Source organism: Calonectris borealis, chromosome 8, assembly GCF_964195595.1.
Source record: "Calonectris borealis chromosome 8, bCalBor7.hap1.2, whole genome shotgun sequence".
Lineage (NCBI taxonomy): Eukaryota > Metazoa > Chordata > Aves > Procellariiformes > Procellariidae > Calonectris > Calonectris borealis.
This window is the reverse complement of record NC_134319.1, coordinates 14,037,672-14,062,932: the sequence shown is the minus strand read 5'-3', so window position 1 is coordinate 14,062,932 and position 25,261 is coordinate 14,037,672. Positions and strand designations below refer to the sequence as shown.

Genomic DNA, 25,261 nt, shown 5'->3' with positions numbered 1-25,261 from the left:
TGAATCAGTTTTTGAATTCCAAGACTAGAAACACCAATATTTGGCTTTTTGGTGCATCACTGGCCTATGTGTTGAAAATTTATCAATGCTGTGGACCATTTAATAGGTGCAAAACGAAGCAGGTCGACAAAATCAGTTTAAACTGGACAGCGCAAAAGCTGTTCCCATTCCATTTCTTTTTCATGCATATAATAAATTGTGTAATAGTTGGGTTTTGTTCAATTTCAGGGAGCAAATTAAAGTTTTAGATACAGTTATACGAGCAACAGTCGTTTCACTGAATTATTTTATTTAATATACACAACTGCAGTTCATTTAGGCAATAGAAAGTTCACAAATACGCTTACTCTGACACTTGATTTGACACATTTAGTTTGACAGAAACCAAAGACTACAAAAGTGAAGTACAATAATCATTAAGAACACATTAAAAGTGAGATTATTATTACAACTAAATTACAAATTATATAAATATTTGATTCTTGTATAATCCCTACACATTCAATATTTCTGATCTTAGGAGTACAGTTAGGGCAGAGGAGGGTGGCTTTTAAATTTAGCTTGTTCTTATTAGCATGGAAAGTGGCATTCAAAACTATTTAAAAATTTAGAGATTATAAACTAAATTCTGATTCTGAATTCACTAAAGTAGAATTGCATCATACTATCATTCCTTTGTGCAGCTCTGGCATGTGTTTTCAAAGATGGTGGGCTTTTCAAATTCTTAAGCCATATGGCTGGTTATCAACAGATATTCGTTATACACCTTCTAGCTAAGGTATATAAACCTTAGGTTATAACAGAACTGATTCCAGTTTTGTGTTACAGGGAGATAGCTATCTCCCATTTAATAGCTGTCTCTGGAGTTAAGAAGGACAGAATATATGAATGCTTTTCGGGAGAAGGTCTAAAAAGACCCAGAGGAGATCAAAAGCCTACCCACTTGTACCTGCACATTTCCCTCTTCCTCTCTCTTTTTCTCCCTTGCCCTCTCTCTCTATTTCTTTTTGCTTTCTTAACTGTTTCTGAATCAAGTATTTGTTGGTGGTATCTTACAGCAACCAAATACTGTAATTCTTATTTCGGATGGAAAATGAATCCGTCCAATTTCCAACCTGATTCTATGGACTTTTGAGAGCTCTACGAGTGCATTGAAGTGCTCCTGATTTAAAGGCATACATTTGTTTAAACCAGATATTATCAGGTCCTTACCCATTTTCTAAATATTTTGGTGTTTCATTAGAACTTTTTCATTCTTCTGTTTAAAAAAATCCTTTCAGTTTCAACAGAGGATCGACTTTTAAATTATCCGGAAACATTTATAATCTCACATGCAATGCTGTTGCACTTTCTTTAAGAGTTTTTTATAAATAATATGAAAATCGCTCACTTAAACATACATTTATGTCTGTGAAAAAGTGCATTTCTGTTTTTCTGTGATGAATGTTAAGATGTCATTTTCTTCATATCATTTTATTAGACCAGACAAACCACAGCAGACAGCTTCCTTTGACACATTGCAACCTCCAGGTAGTACATTTGCTTGGAACGTTCCATTTACTCTGTTACTTCTATTTCCAGCTATTCCTATTGATTCTGAACCCAACGAGACACCTTACTGTTCCATATAATTTCATTCATAGACTTGCAAAGAGCTGCCAAAATACAGACACTTTTGAGCGATACGATCGGGGGAGATAAGTATGTTTAAGCTAAGTGAGAGGGTGAAAAAACCTCACATTCTGGTATTGAAGACATACTTTGCGGAGAAAAAAGTACAGCGTGGAGCACGGTGCCAAGTTCAGCAACATGAATGGTGGAAATAGGCCAACAGCAGCGTTTGGAATTTCTGTTTTATTACACATAGAAGTATACTTTTTTTTAAATAAACTATAATCAGTTGGCATTTCACACAAGTCATATGACACATTTACATCATTTTTATATTTATCAAATGAGTACAACAAAGGAGAGAATGTCAGCTTCAGTAAAATCTAGGGAATTATACAGGCCCTCCTTTTCAAATATCGTTTTGGATTGTGTTTGCAACAAAAGTTGAAATGTTTCTAATCAACGTTTGTTTCAATATGCTAGATTTTAACAACATGCTTCTCAAGTATCTGAATATTTAGAATTACTCTGTAATTACTTACTCTGTATTACTTGACACAGGATACATTCTTGTGGGCTGGCTTTGTGTGGCAAAGCATATGTAGGTGTAGTTTAAAAGCCTAAGCTAACTATGAAACATTGTTTCAGTTTACAGAAATTCAAAGATTATAGATTATTGATTACCTCTAGCACTGGAAAAAACGTTACTGCAAGTTCCCTCATGCCTCCTTACTGTGCTGTGCTCCTATCTAAAGTTCAGGGTTCCATATCCTAAGCCACAGTTTTGCATTGCACATAGATGGCCACAATTGCTTAGATTTCCTCTTAAATAGACACCTGACTTCCTACAAGGAAGGGAGGAAGACGGAAATGATTTTAATTACAAAACACTGCCTTCAATTCTGTTTCACGACTAACAAATCTCACCATACATCCTTATTTAAAAATATATTTTGAAATGCTACATATGAACTGAGAATGGTATTACTTTATTTACCACCACCATATAAAGTAGCAACAGTTTTAGAAAAGGAAAAGTTTTAAATTAATTGGTGAAGCTAGCATGGCTTTTTGAATATAAGTAAGTGCTCTCAAACACCTTCATGGTGTTTAGATATTATAAAACAAAATAAAGTAAAAAATGCATACTGGAAGTCATTCCTGCCCAAATGGTGCCTGCATTTCCTGCATCACTATTACACTGTAGTACAAAATGACAACTGCTTACACTCACACAAATGTAATTTCAGGGCAGTGGCAACGATCAATTTTGTGAGTGTGATTACTTTATTGTATGTGCCACATGAATCAGAGACTGCATATACCCCAGTCGAAACACCTTCTAGATCTAGATACACAAAGATTTGGAGACTCTGTAATGAACATTTTGTACTATAAGCCTTGAAAGGAAACAACTCCATCAGCTTCACTTACAAATTATCTGTGCAAAAGTACAGTATTTCATAAATAAACTTTACCCAAATATTACACAAAAAAGCTTTGGGATACATTAAGTATAAATACAGTGACAGCTGAGCTGCAAATTTAATTTAGGTATATACAATAATATGCTCACCAGTTCTTTTCACAGATGTACATTTAACCTCCCTGAGTCCTTTTCCATACTTAGCAACACGATACATTTCCAGATGCTTGCTCAGTAACAGCAATGATAGCTTCGGCGTTAGAGAGAAAGGTGGGAGGGAGTACGTCAAAGTGCACTCCATTTCATTTGTCATGGATTTTAAGCTTACTGCACTTTTGCTTCTAAAAGCCCACTGGTCATGACATGCCCATGACCACTTACGCAAGCACTGACATGTCTTAGTGAATCTGCTCCAAGGTAGGCCATTAAAAGTTCAGTGTGTCGGATTAATAATTGCATAAGATCTTCAGCCAAACTCTCCATAGTTGAGTATCTCACCTTTTCAAAATCAAAAATGTCTTTGAGGAAGAAAAGCACTTCATCCTAGTGGGGGAAAAAAAGGAAAAAACTTGTATTCACTTACCAGAAGAAAAAAAGTATGCAATGCTAGCTATTTCTTTTACATGTTTTCTAAAAGCATCCATTTATGTATTCTTTTGGTGCTAAGACAGAAGTGCACTAAAACAGACTTTGCAAAATAGTTCTAGGCTTAAAAAACAATTTCAATATGAAAATAGTTATTTTCATGGTTTCTTACTGCTAGTCTTAATCTTAGGAAAATGCAAATGTATGCCTATAAATAAGATCCTCATTTCTTTTAATCTTTAAATCTTTCTAAGATTTTTTTTTAAATTAAAATAAATGGTAATTAAAAAAAAGTTGCAAACCTTGAAGAAGCAGCATAGGTCATAAAGGGAATTTCTAGGGCCCAAAAAGCCCCACGCCAAAACAGGGCTGATATGTTCACATACAGCATAGAAATGTGCAAAAAATCCATCAGGCACCTAGTGATGTAAAAATTGTAGACAAAAGTTACACGGTAAATGTAGTATAAACCTCTATTATATAAAATTAATTCTTCAGAAAAGCCTAAAACACGTACTACTTCAGGGCTGCGGTAACTTGAACTCCTTTAAGTTATAGGGCATCTGCACCAAACAAGTGTCATGATTTTTTTAGAAAAGGTTTTTACTTCAGTGGTACTTAGTATTTTAAATATTTTAAGATTAATAGGCATAAGCCCAAAAAGATCATGAACAATCTACTCTGACTCCCATATGACAGATCAGATAATTTTATTCCGTTATTCCTGTTTGAGCCCCTATACACTACATACAGCTGAAGCTTGCAAAAAAGTAAGCAAACTGCACATTTTTTAATGGAAAAAAATTATATCTTACAAGAATCCATCTTTAAGTCTAAAGAAAAGCATAAAATATCTGTGAATGACCATCCTGTTGTTACTTTTACAACCTACAGGCACTCATAAAATATAATATACTATTAATTTATATATCATATATGGATGTACAGTTTATTTTATATACTCATAAACATGTATTTATAATTTTGCAACATCAGTTAATTTATAAAATAATAAAAATAGAAATTAACCATAAATTAAAACATAAAATACCACATAAAGAACTGTCCGTAAGTAAATTTAAGTTCATCAAGCTCCTTGGGGTACAATTAGTCTCTCCCTTACAAAAACTTCCATGGTGCTTAACTTTATCTACTTCTGAATGACGCCAGCAGCACTGATGAAACTACTCCCAAGGAGTAAAGTTACTCACACATTTACAAAGTTATAAATACTGAGACTTCAGTATACAAAGGAACTAGAGAGTAAGGTAGTTGTGCATTGAAATAGACATGAAAATAATAGGTTCCTATAACGTGTATTTTGGAGATACAACCTCTTTATATAAAACTAGTGTAGAAAAGATCTAATTCCCGAACATATTGCCACAGGGATGTTACATCTCAAATCTTAAGACATAATGGTAGCTGAGGACCTTTTACAAAATACCAACTGTAATATGTCTTTAGTAGTTAGAAGTCGCATAAATAGCTATTCTTAGAATCAGAGAAAGGTGTCAGTGCCAATCACTTCAGCAGAGATTCCGCACCTGCGGTATGCAAAACCACTTCTAATGGCTATGGACGTCCTGCAGCAAGCCTCAACTCTGCTTTTAGACTGGCTACTGCAGAGATGGGGCATTTGCCTCCTACGTCTAATAAAAGCCTCCAAAGGTGGAAGTAAGCAGCTGCTGGCGCAGAGGAGTTCTACTTCGAAATCTGCAGAGTTCCTTCACTGAGAGGTCAGGATGCAGAAGGGGGCCGAAGGAGGCTGCAACAGAGTTCCTGCCGCTGGCAAGGAAGATGGTACTTCAGGTAGGTAAAGGGACAGGACTGAATTTTATTTAGCTGTGGAGATGATGCAGGGAGATGGGGTTGAAATCCTAGCATAAGCAGGCGAGATGCAAGATTAATGACCTTGGTCTGCAAAAATCCAAGGTACATGTGTGGGGCCATAAGTCAGAGAAATTACTGTCACCACTGCTGACTGAACCTAAACTAGGTTGAAAATCTTTCAGCTAAGATTTTTTGCTAAAAAACTGATATTAGGGCCCCATAAGCTAAACTTATACAATTGGCAGCCTCTTGTCTAAACTAACATGTCTACAGGATTAAGGGTTGATCTGTAATTTATTTTGCCAAAGCTACAGGACAGAACTTCAAATTCTTAGGAGCTGATCAGTAACTTTGGTCCACATAGTTTGCAAGGGAACTTACCTTCATTTGCTGCCTTTTCTGCTTCAGTACTGACCAACAGCTTGAAGCCACAGCCTAAATTTAAAAAAAAAAAAAAAAAGCTCAAAACCCTGCATAACTTCATTATAAGAGAAATTACCTTTCATCTCAAAAGAAGTGATCTGCAGAATACTGTATTTCTATATTTTGGGGATTTGTATTTTCTTCAGTTTCAATCTTGTGATAACACAAAGTTTAAAACTATAAAGTATCAGCTGATACAAATAACTGATTTTATATGTAGTTCATATTTGTTATTTTCAGATCTTATTTTGCAACATTTTGTTTAGTTTAATTCAAATGTAATTTGGCATCCTTGACTGATTTTACAGTTGGAACAGTTAGCAACATTCACTGGGTTTAACTAAGGACCAGTCTCTCATACCAAAATGTGTGCTCAGACAGAATAACTATTTTAGATATTAAGTAGTATGTGAACACATTGAAATGTCCTTTTTCATTTTAGCAAAAACATTCTTGCAATAGCTTCAGATTCAGCTAAGGAGTTTTGTCCAAATATGGACCTGTGAAATACAATATACTGATATCAGCACTAGGCTTTCTCCCCTCATAGCTTCTAACTATCCTCATCTGATTCTCCTTCAGTACTGCAAGATAATTGACTACTCAGGAAACACAATGTTATCACATAACTATAAAAATAAATATATGCATGTTACCTTTTTTTTTTCCCTCTAGAGGTAGTATTTCAATTGAAAGACAAAAATAAAAGGAAAACTAGCTGCTTATAGATATAAATGGATGAAATGACAGTAGTATCTCTACCAGCTGACCATGGCAGTAGCCTGTGTGTCTGTAACAGAGGGATGAGATCTATTTGACAAATAAACAGGCACATCTGTGTGAAAAGTTATCAACATTTGAATGCCTGTATTGTATTAATTTACTTTTGTTTGCTTGCAGCTTTGTGTCTTACTGCTAAATCTCTGGTATATGAACCAAAACCTGTATCTAATTATCTAAGATGTGGCTAACAGAAACTTCCCTTCTAAAATTCTACTTCTTCAGAGAAAACTCATTTTTGCAGAACAAGTTAAAGTATTTTCTCCAATATATTCAATCATTCTATATATTTTGGACCCTGACTTCTAGCTTTTAAATTGCTATTATGAAAAACCTGATAATACAATCTGTTTATTTTTTCTGAGGAATATTTCAGGAATATTCAGTTATATTGGAAGCTGAATTAGACTTTACAGTGAAGGATGGCGTAGTTTTTTTGCTTCAAAATTAATGCTATTATCAAGACAATATACCCAGTCCTTATCCTGCAGTTGTTGGATTTATTCTTGTTTTCACATTGTGCTTTAAGAATATAAAGTACAGATTGCCAGAAGAACAGTTTCAGCATATACAGAAATTTTATATCAGAATGCTCACACCAATGTTATATTGATCATACTATCTACTTATTGTAATGTACTACAGAATAATGATTATGAAAATTACACATAAATACTTACTGTTTCTTTAAAAGAGGAATTTAGCCAGCGATTATTTACTACATTCTGTATAGATATTGGTGGATTTTCTAAATCTTCAAATGAATCCATTAATATGAAGTCCAGAACAACATCATAAAAATTCAGGTTTTTCACCTATATTAAATCAGAACATGAGCTAAGTAACCTTTTCAGCAATGCAATTCAGCATGCACCATATTCTAACTCTGTATTAACATGCAAATTTATAATTGGTTTTAATGAATAATAAAGATACTTTGTCAGTAAAGGAGAAGTCAAAAAAACTATTACGTGCTTTCTGGTACTAAACTGCAGTGGTGGATGCCATTTCTCTAAATCAGCAATGTAAACAAAAAAGAGTTGCCTTTCCCACAATTCTGAAGTGTAAAAAAGTATTTTTAGATGCTACAGTTTGCATAATTAAGGGTAAAAGCACTTTTCAGAAATTCAGACTCACTCCTCTAGCAGCAAGTTCCATTTCAGTATTATCCCAGTGATCTGTTTGTTCCAAAAAATACATCATTTCATCAAAGACATCTTCAAATTTCTTTGGATTCTGTAAAGTAAAAGCAATGAGTATCAAGCAAACTTAACAAGAAGAGAGATGGTTTATTTACACTGGAAAGTGAATTCTGGTAGAGGTTACATTAACAATAAAACATTAGTTAAAAAAGGCTTTTACCTTTCGTGCTCTCACAATTAAAGCAGACAAAATTTTTCTTCCACTTTCAGCAAGAAATATTCTGTTTGCTGTTTCTGAAAGAATTATCTAGAAAAGGTTTCAGAAAATATAGACATATTCATTCACAGGTTATACTAAGTGACCTTAAACACTTCAATCAAATTTAATATAATTATAACCACTAGTATAGTAGGCAAGTTCCTAATAAGCCTTTGGTGCAAAGGTTCCAAAGCTAATTTTGTAATTAACTCCTCTGCAAATACGTCCCATTTTAGAATTATAGAAATGTAAAAGCAACCAGAAAATATTTAATTACAGAATATGTTATAAAAATGCTTGCACAGGCAGTGCATTGATAGTTTCAATGCCATGTACTTTAGGCTTAACAAGACAGACAGACAAATCAGTCTCCTTACTATTTACCTGAAAAGCTTGTCGAATACAGTGAAGCTTAGCAAGGAAGTCACTGTCTCCTAGACATTCAAACATTTCAGTCCTATATAAAATAGAAAAGTTTTCAAAGACCATTAAAAAAAGAAGCACAAGAAAATTCAACTAAGTCTAATTCCTAGAAAAAATACCTAGTACAAGTAACTTGTAAAAAATGAGTTTTATATAGAATATTTAACTTCAATTCTTGCTTTTCTTGGAAATAATTAAATAGACATAAATCAATACCTTAACACTCGTGAATAAATTTTGCCTTCTTCTGCTAAGTGCATAGCTTCTTCATACAATGGGCAATGGCAAAGGGAATCTAGACCATACGTATTACGAACCTCTCTGTGCTCTGTAAGCTGAAAAAAAAAATTTTGAAAGAGCTTGCTAACATCATTTTTGTAAAGATGAAACAAATTAAAGAAGTTTTCCTGATATTCTACTGAAAGATGTATCCTTTTCTGCATCTGCTTAAAACAAAGGGGCAACGCTCAACAGAAGAGAAACACCACACTATTAACAAGACTGTTACTTTGTAACTTTTAAAATCTGAAAACTACATTTTCAGGTTTCAAGTTTCAAAAGTTTAATTAATAAAATGGAGGCAGCTTAGTTTTGTTTTTAATTTGCCTACTTAAATCTAATGGGTCTCAAAGCTGTTAAAATAAAATTGTCAGGGCACAAAGTACAGAACGATTGCATCATGCAAATCTTCTTTAGGAAGCTGGAAATAGTAACATCCTCCCACCCCTGTTTTTGTTTCACTGGTAAACACGTCTGCTAGTTACCAAAGCATATTGTACGAAGCATGAGCATCCAGCATTTTACTACAGGCTCCCAAAAAGGTTTTCATTATTGGCAGTTTTAATTCTGTGGTTATCATATGAATTAACGTGAACTTCATAGACATTTTTAGAGCAAGAAAAAACAAACACAGATTAAGAAATCAAAGCACATAAATAACACAGAGAACTCCTGTTTACAGGATATCATATTTAATCCACAAAAAAATTGTGCTAGCTACAATTTCCACTACAAACATTACATCATATTATTAATGATCTAAAAAAAATCAGAGGCTTACACATCCTTCAATTTAGTTAATGACCAGAAAATGAATTCTAACTTGTTTTTTTAAATCCTTTTTTTTTTTTTTTAATATCCTGCATGGGGGAAACAAACGTGTGCTTCTAGGCTATAAAAAAACAGAGCCTAGAAACATCTTTAAAAAATAATTCTCACAGTAATTGAACTATATAAAAATAGTTACTCTATATCTTAGAAAGATTTAAAAAAATCAGATTAAAATACAACTTTATGTTAAACTTCCATTAAAATTTTCAAATAAATATATGCTGAAAAGTTTTTCCTGTCACTGAGGACATACAGGCAAGTGCTGGCACGAGACTTCATAAAGACATTAAGAAGTATGCTTCCAGTCTGTCTTCTCCACAGACTTTAGTTGAGCCAATTACAGCAACAACAGTTTGGCCAAGTAGGCTTGCCTCCTCAAGGGAAGAATATAAGCACGTGCCAATACCTATTTTTGTCCACGTAAACATTTAAGCATATGAATAAGTTACAGAGATTTCAATACAGAGCTGGTGTTCTGACAAGCGTCACACATTGTTAGATGGGATATATTGGCTGGAACTTACACTGATGTTTTGCATCACTCATACCAGTATCCTTTTACTGTAAGCAAATACAGGCAAGTCCTTTCATAAAATTGTCAGGTTCCATTTTAAATTTATTTGTTTGGGTTAAAAAAAAAATATCTTTATTCCTATCCAGATTTCTATAGAGTTCTCGAATTGAGACTCAAGTGACGAGACAATAGCAAGGGAATAAGCGAAGGAATAAACGTTTTAAGGTCAACAAAATGTTATACTTAAATGAGTAATGTACACTTTCAGAATTCATCTAGCTTGAAAGTATTTCCATTTTAAAAGTACGTATTTGTTTATCAGTCATTTTGCTTGGAAAAACAGAGTAGAATAAGCTGACTTCCTAAAAAAGATTTACAGCTATTACGACAAAAGATTTTATTCCAATTTAACAATATTAATCATAGCACCAAATTGTGTTTCGGATTCGCTAATTCAAAAAGCCCACCTGAAAATTTATGTTCTTATTAAACAAAGGAAGCCAGACAGCTTTTAATTGAAAATATATGTGAAAATATATAGGAAGGAATAATTTAACCAACTGGAAGAAACAGGAATATATTGATTTCTTTCAGATACAAGAAATCAATATACATACCCAAACACACACATATATATACACACACACGTATATATAGTGTAATAGTTAGAACAGGTATCAACAAGAACAAGTGAAAAATCTTTACTCCAGAATTTGTTTTTCTACATTATGGTTAAGAAAGTATTAACTGTGGAACAATACATACATATTTCCCAAAATAAAGACCAAAACAGAACACAAATAAGTATACTAATTTATTTCTTACCTGATCCAGCTATTACTGAAGCCATAAAACATTCCATTTACTTTATTTCATTTGCAAAGCATGAGAAGAAATAGGTTGTGAACACACACGCACTTTGTAAACTGCTGCCCCTCTCTTGGAGGTTATCATTTCTGTGATAAAAGGGATTATATTAGTTTTCTCTAGTGAAATTCAGGCAACTCACCTTCTTCAGATATTTAGGCAAACTGACTGACTGTGACTGAATTAGGACTCGTGATTTCTACAGTTAGATGCAGGTAATCTCTATCTGCTGCCAGCAAGCCTGAGATGATAACATCTTTGGCACATGAAGATGACTGATCATAGCCTTTGAGGTTACAGATTAGCATAGAATCTGATACCTGGGAGTTGGGTGAGGCCCTTGATTATATTTAGCTTTTTTTTTTTTTAAGACTTCCTCTCATGCTAGCAGATGAAATAAAATAGCTGTGTTACTGTTGTAATGCATATTATTGAATTCAAACGAAGAAAGCAGTTAAATCAACCGGATACTAAGCAGGAGAGAAGGATGTAACTATTCTTCCACGGAGAAGGTGGTTTTGATTACAGATTGAAGTTAGTCCCAACCAATAACATTTGGAAAGGGAGTGCAAATTCCTCTATCACTGACTTCTCTTAGCATGCAAAAAGAGAAGAGGAGAAAAAACAAAACAGACTGAAACCCAGAAACTAAAACAACCTCTAAGTTTAACTAGAAAAGGTGATTTCTAGACAAGCTCTAAAGCTGCATTGTAATGCTCCTAGAGTCATCATGGATTTTCTTTTAATGCTTTCTAGTACTTAAAAATATATACAAATATTTTATATGTAGATATAAACAATATAAATATATGTAACATACAGTATTATATTTTAAATGGTCTTGCAAACATTCGGTAATGGCCATTCTTTTTGAGATGAAATAAGGTGAAAGCTTGTTTCACCTATATAAACATCCTGTTTCAAAATAAAATTAGTTGAAGATGCTCCGAACACACATCCACATTTCTAACATAGCAGAGTTCAGCTATTAGAAGAATGGACAAATCATATACAATGTTTAACAACATGCAGAGCATACAACATTTGCTAGATAAGAACTTCTCAAGCTGACATCAAAAGGAAAATTAAGTCTTTCTTGTAAAAGTCTCCAAGGACTTGTTACTTTTGAGGAAAAAGGTGGAGAGAAAGGATAGTTTTAAATGAGATGGTTCACTATAACTACCTTATATGAATTGGCATGCATTCATGATATGTATTCAGGTACCTGCTTTTTACCCCACTACGTACCCCTATGCACCGCGTAACTTTCCTCAACTGTGGTTCAGCATTTGTCAGAAGTTAGCAGAAAGCCCCAGCATCCCACATCTTGTCATCACAGGTAAGCTGGACTCTTGAAAGCTCCTTGAGTCCTTTCTTGCCACTCTGTAGTGAACACTTCTTTGCACAGCCACTGCCATTTTGAAACTCTCAACACACCACTAAGAATGGAAAAAGTGCTCCACACCCAGCTGCCAGAAGTGCTGGTAGTTGTGAGTAACACAGAGGCTTGTGATCATGGACCTGGCGTGCCAGCCCCTAAATGTCTGCCACTTCCTCAGTGTCATGTGGGGTTACATGAAGAAGAATATGAAAATGCAGACAAAGAAGAGCTGAAAAGATGAATCACCCTATAGTAACAATCTAATCTTGTAATGCTTTACTTCTATCCATTCAAGGCTCAAGAAATACATAGTAGTTGTTAGTGACCACTGCACAGGACATTTATGATGACCTGGAGTGGATACCTAACTTCATTATGTTGAAATAATACATACATCTTCAAAACTCCAACGCTTGTAGTGATAACTTGTGTCTCTACACGCAGTGCAGCAAAGCAGCCTCTGAAGATTACAACATGGACTGTTTTTGTTCAGATGCTAATCAGTTTTCTCTGGACAGTTCAGCTTTAAGGCTGCATCTGCTAGTAAAGAGATGCTGAAACCATCGTTGTAAAGCATCAAACCTCTGGAACTTGCAATAGTTTTTAAGCCTGGGACTCCCTGACTGCTCTGGTCTAATGAACAGTCTCGGTACTCTTATTTGCCACCCACAAGTTGTTTCTTAATAAATAGAAAAAATTCTCAGCTGTGCATCAAGATCTTGTTGACTACCAAAATAACCACCTACATGAATGTAACAAAAATAAACAATGCTAGACCTTTTAGGAGTTCTTGCTTGCTCCCCCTAATAAAAAGATGAATTTACTGGCACAGTCAGCATTCCTTACATTCTGAGAAACGATGCTTATTTTGTATTAAAAAGGCTGATGATCTCTTTCTCTGGGTATCTTTATCTTTTAAAAGTTGTTTTTTTTTTAACATAAGTAGCTGCAGGATGAGTATGAAACATGTTTTGGGAGTTGGAAGATGTGACGGTGATTACCAACTAAAACATTTGAGAAGGTACTTTAATAAACTGAAATGATAAAGTGGTATGTTCTTCCTAATATCTGGAAGAAAACAGTAAAGAAGTTCATGTATTTTCCGGAAGTCTTTCTATACTTACTTGTATATATTACAAGACACCTGATATATTTTCTTTGAGGAAAACACACATTCAGAACATGACTTTATCTGAATTATTGCTGCAACTTTGTTAAATATAATGAAGAATGTGAATTCAATATGTTGTGTGCATCAGTGGCAACACTACTTGTCAGGCGGAATAATCCTAGGCTATCTGCTGCGTCTGTTACATAGGCTTTTGCCTACATAATATCTACATGGAGGTAGTATGGAACAAAAATTAGTTCAGTGCTAATATATGGGATTTGTTACAAATGTTACATATATTTCCTAAGAATTAAAAACTGTACATTATGAGCAGTCAGCGTATAGCAACACCCTGGCTATTAGATGAAACTCCTCATTGTTCTAGAAGTGAAAATATTTAATATGCTATGCAAATACCATACATAGCTAAGGTTTCTGTTAGAAATCAAGGATCAACTCCAGATTTTTTAATTTTATTATTATTTTTAAAGTTTTTAGAACACCATTTAATGACTTGTTGGCCTAAGTTTTCCTATTCATAGCCATACAGCAAGCAACCACAGTTGTCCTTGGAGGGAATCAAAGGAATACGGTTCCTGTTGACCACTCTTTACTGCCATAGGGAAAACTCTTCTCCACAATGGAATCTTTTTAACTGGGGCTACACCTATTAGGACGCAGAAGACAAATAATAGGGAAAAAAAAAAAAAAGACAAACCACAAATGAAGCATGAAGTTTGAAGAATTTGTTAGAGAGGACATAGGAATGGTAGGAATGGGAGGTGTTTCTCAAAGTGGAACAGAACTTTTCTGTTGCCTACAACACCACCGACATTTACTGGGAGGTGGAAAGCTTCTGATGATGATATGAATAGAAAAGCGTTATTACTAGATATCGTGCTTCACTACACACCATGAAATCTTCTGAGTTTGCCCAAAGTAGCAGGCAGTGGTTAGTGGCACGTCAAGCACAGCTTCTTCAAAGAAATAGTATTACTGTTAGCAGAATGAAAGACTTCAGGGATTAATTCTTTCCCCTCTTTCTCCACATGTTTTAAGACTATAAATATAAGGCACCTCCATACCTCATTAAAGTTGTTAGAATAGGGAGCTCCTTACAATCTGCTACCCAGGGCATGCTAGGCTGCAGGACTGCCATACTACATTTGTTTTTGAGGTAAGACAACAATCCACGTCAAATTGGGCAGATGACATGAACATGGAGGAAATGACCAGGATGAGGACAGTAAGGCCTGAGAAAATCAGATTACTGATTATGGTCACACTTCTGAAGGCAGGAGTATTCTGTATTCTGACAGGAGGGCGTGTGTCTGATTTTTGTGATGAAACAGGAAAAAAACCAAACCAAAAACATCTCACTTATAAATGCTATAGAAATACACCTTACTATTACTTGCCAACATTATTCCCTCTCGTATTTCCTATATCAGAAAAAGAATAAAACATCTATCTGGAAACCAGGAAAAAGGTAACCCTACCTTTCAGTGACAGGGCTCTTTTTGAGCAATTTCAGTTACTCTAAGATTTTGGTGCCATATACAAATAATTACAGGCATACGGAAACTGGTGTTCTTTCCCTGTTATCAAAGCGTGCTCCTTCCTACACTGTTTTGTTTTAATAGATTTGAACTGAGAAAAAGACAACCTTTGTAAAGGAATTACTGATAAAAAAAGAGCAGCTAAGGCTTTATTCACAAGTCTAAAAAAATATCCTAAGCTTTGGACTCAGTTAACATTTTAATAAAGAAAGCAAAGTTTATTTGATAACAGAACTACAGATTCAGTTCTTCTCAAGATCTGAAAATAAGACATGATAAATGCATGCGTACTGACAACGGAGAGGCAGCAACGAAGCTCACTGTCAGGGAGAGCAGAAAAGAGCTTCTATTGGAAAGGTAGAAAGGAAGCCAGGAAAGAGAAAGTGGAGACTTATCTGGCATGCTTGCTGCTGTATTCTTGCCAAAGGTGGTAGCTATTTTGATCACCCAATAGGTGAGGTAACAAGAATATGAAAAGACACTAACCCTCATAAACACAGGTTGATGGCAGATGGTCTCAAATGGGGAAGAAAACAGCATTATTTATCACAGTATATAGTATCAATAACTTCCTTAGGGCAAATGCTTGTGCTTACCATCCCTTCTGCGGTGCTTCTGAGGGCCTACATGTGTTTAGGAATGGAAGTCTGTCTAGGCTTGGGGATGGCAACTGTCTGTCTAAATTATCTTTATAAGGATTTGGGCACCTGTTTATTGTAGGTGTCCAGACTGGCACAATTCTGTATGAGAAGTCATCAAGTGCATGATCCTCAGCATCCCTTGATCATCAGCCATGGCCAAGATGAAGTTTTGGCATACCCTACTGCTATCCTGTATTGCTGATCAAAAGGGCACGTGATTTAAACTCTGCCAACTGTCCCAGTTTTGTACAGTTCTTCTCTTGAAAGCCATCTTCCTATGGCTGTGTCCTAATATAACACAGCACAACATTCTTGTTGCCTCCTAAGCAGTATCCCTACCAATTTCCATCAAAACATCCATCTGTGTTGTTTTAGGATTCTCTGTATCTTTGCTGTTATCTCTCCCGAGGACAGTGAACTAAATTCGACTTGACTGTATGTCAGCACTGAAACATGGAAATAACTTCCAGTCTCTAGAACCAGAGTGACACAAAATACTTAGTCCAGCTCCTTGGGACAGGATGCAATGTAGAAGGAAGATAAGTCACTGTCAACATATAGCTTGTAGCATGATGTGACCACAAAAAATGCTGCAACTTCATAATTTCCTGGAAGGTGAAATTACTAATGATTCCAGTAGGGCAAAATCACACAGCAGTATACACACTTGTATGAACTTCAGATTTAAAAACTTTGCTAACAATTTCTATCAGCACACAGAGTTCAGGATAGTTACTAAAATTGTAACTGCAATCAGAGAGCATAGGACAAAAGAAAAACTGCCTATTTGTCCATTAGCTGAGACAAATCCAAAGCTGGAAAAGCCTCAAACCTCTTAGCCTGAGACATTCCACTTTTTTGCAAGCGCAAGAATAACAAAATGAAAGAAGTAGATAAGCAAGAAGCAGCTGCCTGACATCATCATGTCTAGGATAAAAAAATCTGTCATGTCAATTTTAATCCAGTTACATCAAAGTGATCACTGTTCTCTACTAATAGCTGAAATACACTGACTTATTACTATATACTAATTATTGCTCCTTCTCATTGCCATAGTTATTTGCAGGACTAATTTAAAGCATTTTTCCCCCCAGAGGATGGGCAAAACTTTACATCAAGGTAACACTATACTCCTAAGAGAAGACCAATTCACAGCTTATTTTACCTGCACCACACAATGATGCCCCACTAGCTACTACTAGAGAGCTAACTGGCCCTGTAGTTTAAGCCTAGTGGCTCATATTTAATCCAGAATTTTGATGGTGTTCTGGTTTGAACACCAAACTTTGTGTTCTTTATGGCTTTGTTAATCTTCAGGACTCCTATCAGCTGAGAATTTTAATAGATTCTTCAATAAAATCTGAGAAAGGAGATCAGAGAGCTTTTTCTATTGGCAAAGGCTAGAACAGCTGGAAAGGAAGAGAAAATCTTCGTAACTTTGTTATGGAAGAAAGAGTTCACAGAAGTGGCTTTGAGGTATCAAAATGTGGAGAATATTTTCAGGATATGTAAAGACAATTCCGTTGCCAATTTTGAACTCAAACATTTCTTTAGCAAATACTGAGACAATTTAGCTTTAGGATAGAATGGTTACTCCACTGAGGTGATAAATCCTGGGGTTTTCTGTTTTGTGGTGTGGGGGTTTTTTTGGTTTTGTGGGTTTTTTTGGTTTTGGTTTTTGTGTGGTGTTTTTTGTTTGTTTGTTTAAGCCAAGCAACACAAATGAGCATAATGGATTGTTCCCATCTCCATATACTTGCAAAAACACTAGGAAAGTTCATGGGGAAAAAAAAAAAAGACATCAAAAAAAAAAAGGATACAAAGTGTACAAACTATAATGGTTTACAGCTCCTCTCAAGAGCTGATAGAATTGAAGGAAGCTTGAATTGTGGTCTTGTCCAAATTACATGAAAGAGTAACCAGTCTCTATAGACACAATCTTAGTTAGGAATGAATGCTAGGCTTACCATCACAACTTAATGTGAATTACTAAATCAAGATGATCACAGTTTAATGTGAATTACTAAATCAAAGTAATTGTGTCATGGAAAAACAAACCATACAATAGACAGTCAAAAGATAATTGCAAAGAACGTGTATGCAATTCTCTCTTTTTACAACTGTCTGAGTTTAGTAGCTTCGTTGTAGTGCATACATGATAGCAATTTCTAACACAGAATGTATCTACTGAGACCAATTGCCTTTCCTGTAATTTGGAGAAGAGTGCTATTCAAGATCATTTCAGCTCCTGAGAGACTATAAAAGGAGATATCCCTCATTCAAATAAGTGTGTTGTTGTATATAAAATTCTTTCAAATACTTCAAGGGAGCTGTAGCAGATTTCAGCTAATAGACAATGCCCTGTTATCCAGAAATTATTTTTTTATGTATCCTTTATGGTCTTATCCGAGAAGATTAGGGGAAGTTAGATGAAGCATATGATATTGTGCATGGAACATACTAAAATAGGTAGCTGTCAATTTCTAATAATTTCCTCTCCAAAAAAACACAACTGCAAAAAAGACAAAACCTTCTTTATATGTCTTTATATTATGGTAAGGGAATAGAAAAAAAAGGAGAATAGAAAAATGCAATTCATGGTGAAAGGAACTACTATAGCTTCAATTGATTGTGCTTCTTCACTCATGAAAATCTGATATATTTTTCAAAAGCAACTTCTTTTTAGAAGGAGTCGGGGAAACATTCTGCCAGTGCGCAAAAAAAAAAGATAATACGAAAATTAATCCCAACTTCATTATTTGAACTGCTAGGAAACTGTTTACAACTAAGCAAGGAAAGCTTCTTTTTTTCCCCGTAAGAGAAATACACTTTGCTTAAAATAATTAGCAAAAATTAAGATTCTTCTGTTCACTGTTCAAATAGATCAACGAATCTTTAAAGAAGCAATCTTCAAGAGTCTTACCTCAGCTGTGGAAACAAAGGAGTCCGTTGATGCAATGCTTAATGTATCTCGAAGGCAGAAATCATCCGTATTATCCTTTACAGTAATGTCTGTATTTTTATCTTTAAAATAAAAAAAAAAAAAACAAACCCAATTATTTGTCTATCAGAAAATTCCATTTAAGTCTTGAAAGTGTGTTTCATGTATACTTTAATGTAGTACTTCATTTGGAAGGCACAACATTGTACTACTATGAGAGTAAATTCTCCTATGACCTGCTAAAATATATAAAGATGACTGTATTTTTCTGTCTTTAAAGTGGACTTACAAACATCATCTGCAATGAAAAGACAGAAGAAAAAAATATTTCCCCAGGGATTTTGCCTTTTCTTTGATAGACTTCTGAAGATCTCTCTATCTAAAGATATCACTTTGCTATCCAAATCCTCTGTTAAGTTTTTAACTTGGCTGTGTTACATAACAAATGCTCAATGTTTTAGTAACCGAGAAATACTGTTCTAAATAAAAGCCATTAATAAAAAACAAGTTTCAGCTTCACTTGAATTAGTTTCATTTTCTACTTCTCATGCCTTTTTTCACTTGCTGGTTCTTCAGGAGAGCAAGTGAAGTTTTTAATCTTCTCTGTATCCTCTTTGCCCAAAAAGCTTTTCCATTGAAATAACACATCCAGAAGCATTTCCTATAGTACTAGAATTCTTAACGCCTTTAAAATAACTGGTATTTTATGCTTAAAATCACCTGCAATACACTTTCTCTCAGTTTTCCTTTATTTTATTGTCAGATTTCAACTGTTGCACATATCACTAGCATACATGGTTTTGTTTTCACCGTACAGAAACACTCACAGAAGGATTAAATCCATAAGTCAGTAAGTCAGACTTTGGCTTGATGTGCCCCATACTACATTCTCAGTAGAGCACAGGCATTTGTTTTGGGTTACTTTACCTTCAGACATTACACATGTGTTGCTAAAAGTCTGTTTTATTTCCAACAGTCAGCAGCAACCAGCTACCCAATGTCATCCAGATCTGTTGCTACGGCAATGCTTCGTAAAAAACACTATTACATAGCAAAGGGGCCAAATGCCAATATACTGGAATGGTTTACTCATCAATTGAAATGCTACAAATCCACATAACTATTATTTCGGTGGTTGTTATGGTTTTATTAGTTACGGACTTGGAATGACAGCTCAAAAATTGCACATAATAAATATCTGTCTTTGAGACTATTCACTGAGGGAAAAAAATCATTAAAAGTTTGGACAAAGATTTTACTAGATTGAGTTAGGCAGATTCCAACTTGTATCAACAACTTCACCAATATTCATATGAAAGTCTCTGATTTTTTCAGATCATTCTTAATAGTTTGTTCTTTTTTCTGACCTCTAAAAACCAAGAGGAAAAGTACAGCAGCATCCAAGTTGGTTGAGAAACAATCAATACTGGAATTTGAAGAGCTGGAACAGAAAACCAAACTGTGGTTTGTAAAGCATTTGCTTGAGGTCTGGTGAGAGCAGACAGGTAACATGATGTTTCCTTCTTATTTCTAGCTCATAATTTGCATGAATCCCCCTCTAATATTACATTAAATGCTTTTCTAATATCACTTTTTCACATAACCAGTTGCTGAAACTGCAATAATACTGTTAAACATGGGGGTAGTACAGGGTTGTATAGGTTGGTTGCAGATTTTTTCCACTGAACCTCTCCTTTTGGCTAAGTTATTCTCCATAATAAATTTGCAATTAGAGCAAAAGTTTCTACATCTCACAGTTAGAAAAGCCCTCTAGCACCTGGTTCAAGTGCAATCCAATGAAATACTATTTTCCTGATCCTCCCAGTCTGTAGGCAACCTGCAACACTTACTTCATGAGAAATAAATAGCTATATTCAGAAGTAGCAATGCAAATCACAAAATCCAACGAGAGTAAAGCGTGGGCCACGCTAATAAAGATCTTACTGATGGCTTTAATGAAGATGTTAAGGTAAGGACCCAACTCTTATGTACACAAAGTGCAGCTGTCAAGTAGTCTCATATATCAACTTATTCATAGTCCAAGAACATCTCCACCACCCTCATAGGGAAGTCCCAACTATACCATGGACTGAAGCCTCAAGCCTTGGGATATCAATACAGAGAGCAGCCCTGCCGAGAAGGACTTGGTGGATGAAAAGCTGGATATGAGCCAACAACGTGCACTTGCAGCCCAGAAGGCCAACCATATCCTGGGCTGCATCAAAAGAAGCATGGCCAGCAGGTCGAGGGAGGTGATGCTGCCCTTCTACTCTGCTCTGGTAAGATCCCACCCAGAGTACTGCGTCCAGGTCTGGAGCCGTCAGCACAAGAAAGACATGGACCTGTTGGAGCGGGTCCAGAAGAGGGCCATGAAAATGATCAGGGGGATGGAACGCCTCTCTATGAAGAAAGGCTGAGAGAGCTGGGGTTGTTCAGCCTGGAGAAGAGAAGGCTTCGGGGAGACCTTATTGCAGCCTTTCAATACTTAAAGGGGACTTATAAGAAAGATGGGGACAAACTTTTTAGCAGGGCCTGTTGTGACAGGACAAGGGGAATGGTTTTAAACTAAAAGAGAGAAGATTAAGAGTAGACATAAGGAAGAAATTTTGTACAATGAGGGTGGTGAAACGCTGGAACTGGTTGCCCAGAGAGGTGGCAGATGCCACCATCTGAGCATGGGGTTAGCATGGCTCCGAGCAACCTGATGTAGTTGAAGATGTCCCTGCTCGTGGTAGGGGGGTTGGACTAGATGACCTTTAAAGGTCCCTTCCAATCCAAACTATTCTATGATTCTATATTGTCTGATAATTACCGTGCTGTTGCTGTTACATGTGAGTTTATAGCTCAATGACAACAACATATCCCCAAACTGACACTGAAGAATTTAACACTGGGCTATGTGATTGATTACATAGAAATGGGGATAATGCTATTTCACTAAAATTTATTCTGCATAGATGTAAAAAAATAATTGGTGTAAAGGAAGGAACCACAGAGATTCCAGCCCAGAATACCACAGAATCAGAGGTTCTTCTGTAGAGTTTGCATCCAACCTGCTACAGATTACATGAAGCTCTAGAGATAGTAAGATTTTGAATACATCTATATTGGCCGAAGAAGTCATAATTCCAAGTTTTCTAATATGGGCCTAAAACTGTCACCTAGCCAGTATGTTTTTAACATGTTAGTTGAATATGGCATTTCTGTGTTTTCACTCAAAGAAAATTCTCACTACTACAAAAAAAGACACAAAATTTGCATGTTATGACAAAAAAAATTGATTAAAAAAAGGTTGGTAATGCTGAGTGAAATTATACCTTTGGCAAGTGATATGGGCATCCAAAGCACAGCCTCCCCAAAGAAAACAAAACAGCCTTGTCAGCTATTTCTGACTTTCTGGCCACCACCACCCTAATACCCGAAAATACCCTTAGCCAAGCAGCTGCTTATCAATACCCACGCTGTGCAGAGAACACACCATTATGAAAACGTTAGGGTGAAAATTAAGTTACAGCTGGAGTACATACCATGCGAGTACCAGGAGAACATTCTTAGACACAAGAACATGAAAAAAAAGAGACAGCAGCACAATGAGACTCCCGGAATGAACAGCTGCACGAGGAACCCACCCACCAGCATGCTGCAACTGCTCATACTCATCCCTAGCTCTTGTATAGTCTAAAGCCTCCAGGAAAAGAATACTAGCGAGTATGTGAGCTTCAAATATACTTTACTTATTTGAGAAGCCAGGGAGTTATTCTGGGTTCATTTATATTTGTAAAGAGGATGAAGTAGAGCTTCAGACAGGATACTGACAATAGTAATTGCCATAAAGACTCTTGGTTGTAATGCCTTAAAATGCATACATGGTTCTAAAGTTAGATTAAGGGTATTAAAAAAAGCTAAGAATATGGAGTATTGCTAAAGCTTGTGAAATTAATCCTAGCTTTATAAGATTTTGCAAACAACTATTTGAAACCAAGCAGGCTAAAAAAAACCCAAACCAGAACAAAGCTACTTTCACACCTATGCACAGAGTACTAATCTAGAATATTTATTTGTCTTTGCTCTGGTAGGTTTGTGTGATAAAGACTAATCCTCTAAACTCTCAGAGCAAAATCTGACCTTAGAGATGGAACTGCACACAAATTAACCTTTTAGCATTCAATTAGGAAATATTCACCTTCACATAATGTTTTAAAATCCTGAAAACTGTTTATATGTTATCTTCCCTCCAATGTGAATGAAACATGGCATGAGCTCACAAGTGAGTTTGGCACTTAGATGCAGCAGTTAAAAAAGGAAAGTAGTTACCCACTGGCAAAGAACTCACTGGGAGTTACGGAATTTAGTTCTCAGTGCCACCATGAAAGCCATGGTTCCCTATTCTCCCCAGCCCTCCCATTTCACTGGAACATCAGTGCAGTTATACATCACGAGCAGGAAAACAGGATGAAAAATGAGAGACCTGATAGGCTCTGAAGAGGAGAAAACCTTGCAAAGGAATCCACTTATGAAAAGTCAGGGTACCCCAAGAGCAGCAGTATTCTGCCAGGCTACTACAGTCAGCCACTGTATTGTGTGCTAGTCAGGCCCCTTAGATGTGTGGCTTCATGCCTAGACAAAGGAATTACAATAATCAAGTTCAGAGAGCACAGAAGCGTGAATTACTACATAATTCAGTTTCAAGAGAATGTGTCACAGTCTTCTAGATAGTCACAAGTGGCACAGTGGTTTGTCACCACTGTTGCTGAAGCATCCAAAAGCAGCTTTATTTACGTTTATAAATAGTCATAACTCTGAGAGTGTTGACTGAATACTCATTAAAAAAATCATCAGTCCTACCAAGTACTACTAATGTATTACATGAAGTCTTACAGGATGCACCTAGAAAGCAGTGAATTTTACTTTATGTCGTACTTACAAAAAGAAAACAATCCCAACCTTCAGATGGCACCTTCTGATGACTGGATCATACATTAATAGGTTAAAAAAGGCAAGCCAAGAATGGAGCAGGTTGCCCACACAGACCATTCTGGATTTAACAGTTATTGTTAAATTATGTGTTTACATTCTCTGGTTAACACAAAAACCTGGGTTCAAGAAAGTATAGCTGGAGGCACCTCACCTCACTGTATATAAACAAAGCTGTTATTGACCTCAGCATAAAAATGTATTTCAGGTTAGGGACTTTTAAAAATATCTAACCAAATCTTGTACTCTACCAGTACGTCAGCATGTATTGCGAGTTAAATGCGTCTCATGGTTCTTTGTTGGGACTGCTCTGATGCAAACTGAAGTGACAGATTCTTTTAAATACAAAAACCAAAACAACACAACACTCCTGCCACCCCCACCAAACCCACAAAAAGACACTCCAGTGCTGTATGATCACCCAGCCTGGCTGTCAGTACGCGCTCATACCTCCAGTAGGCCCCTGTTGTGAACACACACTTTCTGCTCACCTGTATTTGACTAGGAACTTAGCAACCAAAGCAGTGGTCTAATGGAAAGGAAGAACTGGGGAAAACGGAGTATGGGACAACACCAAGTACTTAGTATTTGCAATTTCACCTTCCTCCTAGTACTCACAGACCTTTTTCAAGGTAAGCTTTGGCTGAGCTAACTGCTGAGCCTTCAAATTAACAAATACCTTAGTAGTTTTCATGCAGAGAATAATCTTCTGGTTTTGTGCAAAATCTTACTTCCTCAGTAAAAGTTGACTCAACAGAGCTTTCATAATTGTTTCCAAGTACAGATATAATCTTCAAGGTCCCCATAAAAGCCTTCCAGGTATTTTATAACCTGAACTAACACATCATATATGCTGACAGCTGAGAAATCAGCTTAGTAAACACAAAATAAATGTATGCATACATTCACTTCTCTGGTTTACTGCTCTGACTCTGCTTGACATAGACATATGATCCTGAAACAGATTTGAGATGTATGTCCTGTGTAAACTATGTGTCACTGTTAGATCTCAACTACCATACAGCTTTTCATTTCTTTGAAAATGTAAACTTATTCATAACTGCACATTATAAGGTTCTACATTTACACAGGGTTTTAATTTTCTGTAACACTTTTTCTTTACCCTGAAGCTAAAAAATCAGTGGATCTTCCCTGATTTTAAGGTTTAAATCCCTACCCTTTACAGAAGAATTTGATTTCTGACCACCCTTCTGTTTTCAAGTCTGATAGTTTAGATAACAGTTTCCATACTTGTATTTGATTTGAGAGAGAAGATCTGGCAATCAAGCTTGCTCAGCTGTCTATTCTGGACAGAGTCTATTTAGATGGATGTGCAACACAAAGTTGTCTGTTTCCTCTTCATAGGGGTACTCCATTCTCGTGTAGTTCAGAAAGCATCACATCTGCTTTGTCCACAGCAAAGTCTAGTTTGAATTCCAGTGCAAAGCAGTGCTACGTTTTAAAATGTAGGCTGTCCACTGGGGATTTACAGCACAGCACTGTGAAGACTGCCAGATACCTTCGTCATCAGATTTGAACGTCACTGCCTTTTCTTAGTTCTTCACATCCTAAAAACAAGCACAACCTACTGCTATTTTTGCACAGACACTTTCTAGTGACAATGGAATGGTCTGTTCAACCACATTCAGCGTGACAGCATGTTAACTCATTGTGATGCAGA

At 35.9% G+C, this 25,261-nt stretch overlaps 1 protein-coding gene across 2 annotated transcripts in view; it reads right to left on the bottom strand.

Annotated features, from left to right (window-relative positions):
• Positions 1 to 254: 254 nt before the first annotated feature.
• Positions 255 to 25,261, bottom strand: part of MIGA1 (mitoguardin 1) — a 42,818-nt gene continuing 17,811 nt past the window's right edge. For both annotated transcript variants that reach the window (XM_075156069.1, XM_075156071.1), the window contains exons 8-16: positions 18,589 to 18,689; positions 8,699 to 8,817; positions 8,444 to 8,516; positions 8,021 to 8,107; positions 7,796 to 7,894; positions 7,339 to 7,473; positions 5,837 to 5,890; positions 3,925 to 4,041; positions 255 to 3,580 (exon numbers count right to left, since the gene is read on the bottom strand). In XM_075156069.1, coding sequence (XP_075012170.1) covers positions 3,362 to 3,580; positions 3,925 to 4,041; positions 5,837 to 5,890; positions 7,339 to 7,473; positions 7,796 to 7,894; positions 8,021 to 8,107; positions 8,444 to 8,516; positions 8,699 to 8,817; positions 18,589 to 18,689 — 1,004 coding nt within the window. In that variant the 3' untranslated portion in view covers positions 255 to 3,361. The remainder of the gene's footprint in view (positions 3,581 to 3,924; positions 4,042 to 5,836; positions 5,891 to 7,338; positions 7,474 to 7,795; positions 7,895 to 8,020; positions 8,108 to 8,443; positions 8,517 to 8,698; positions 8,818 to 18,588; positions 18,690 to 25,261) is intronic.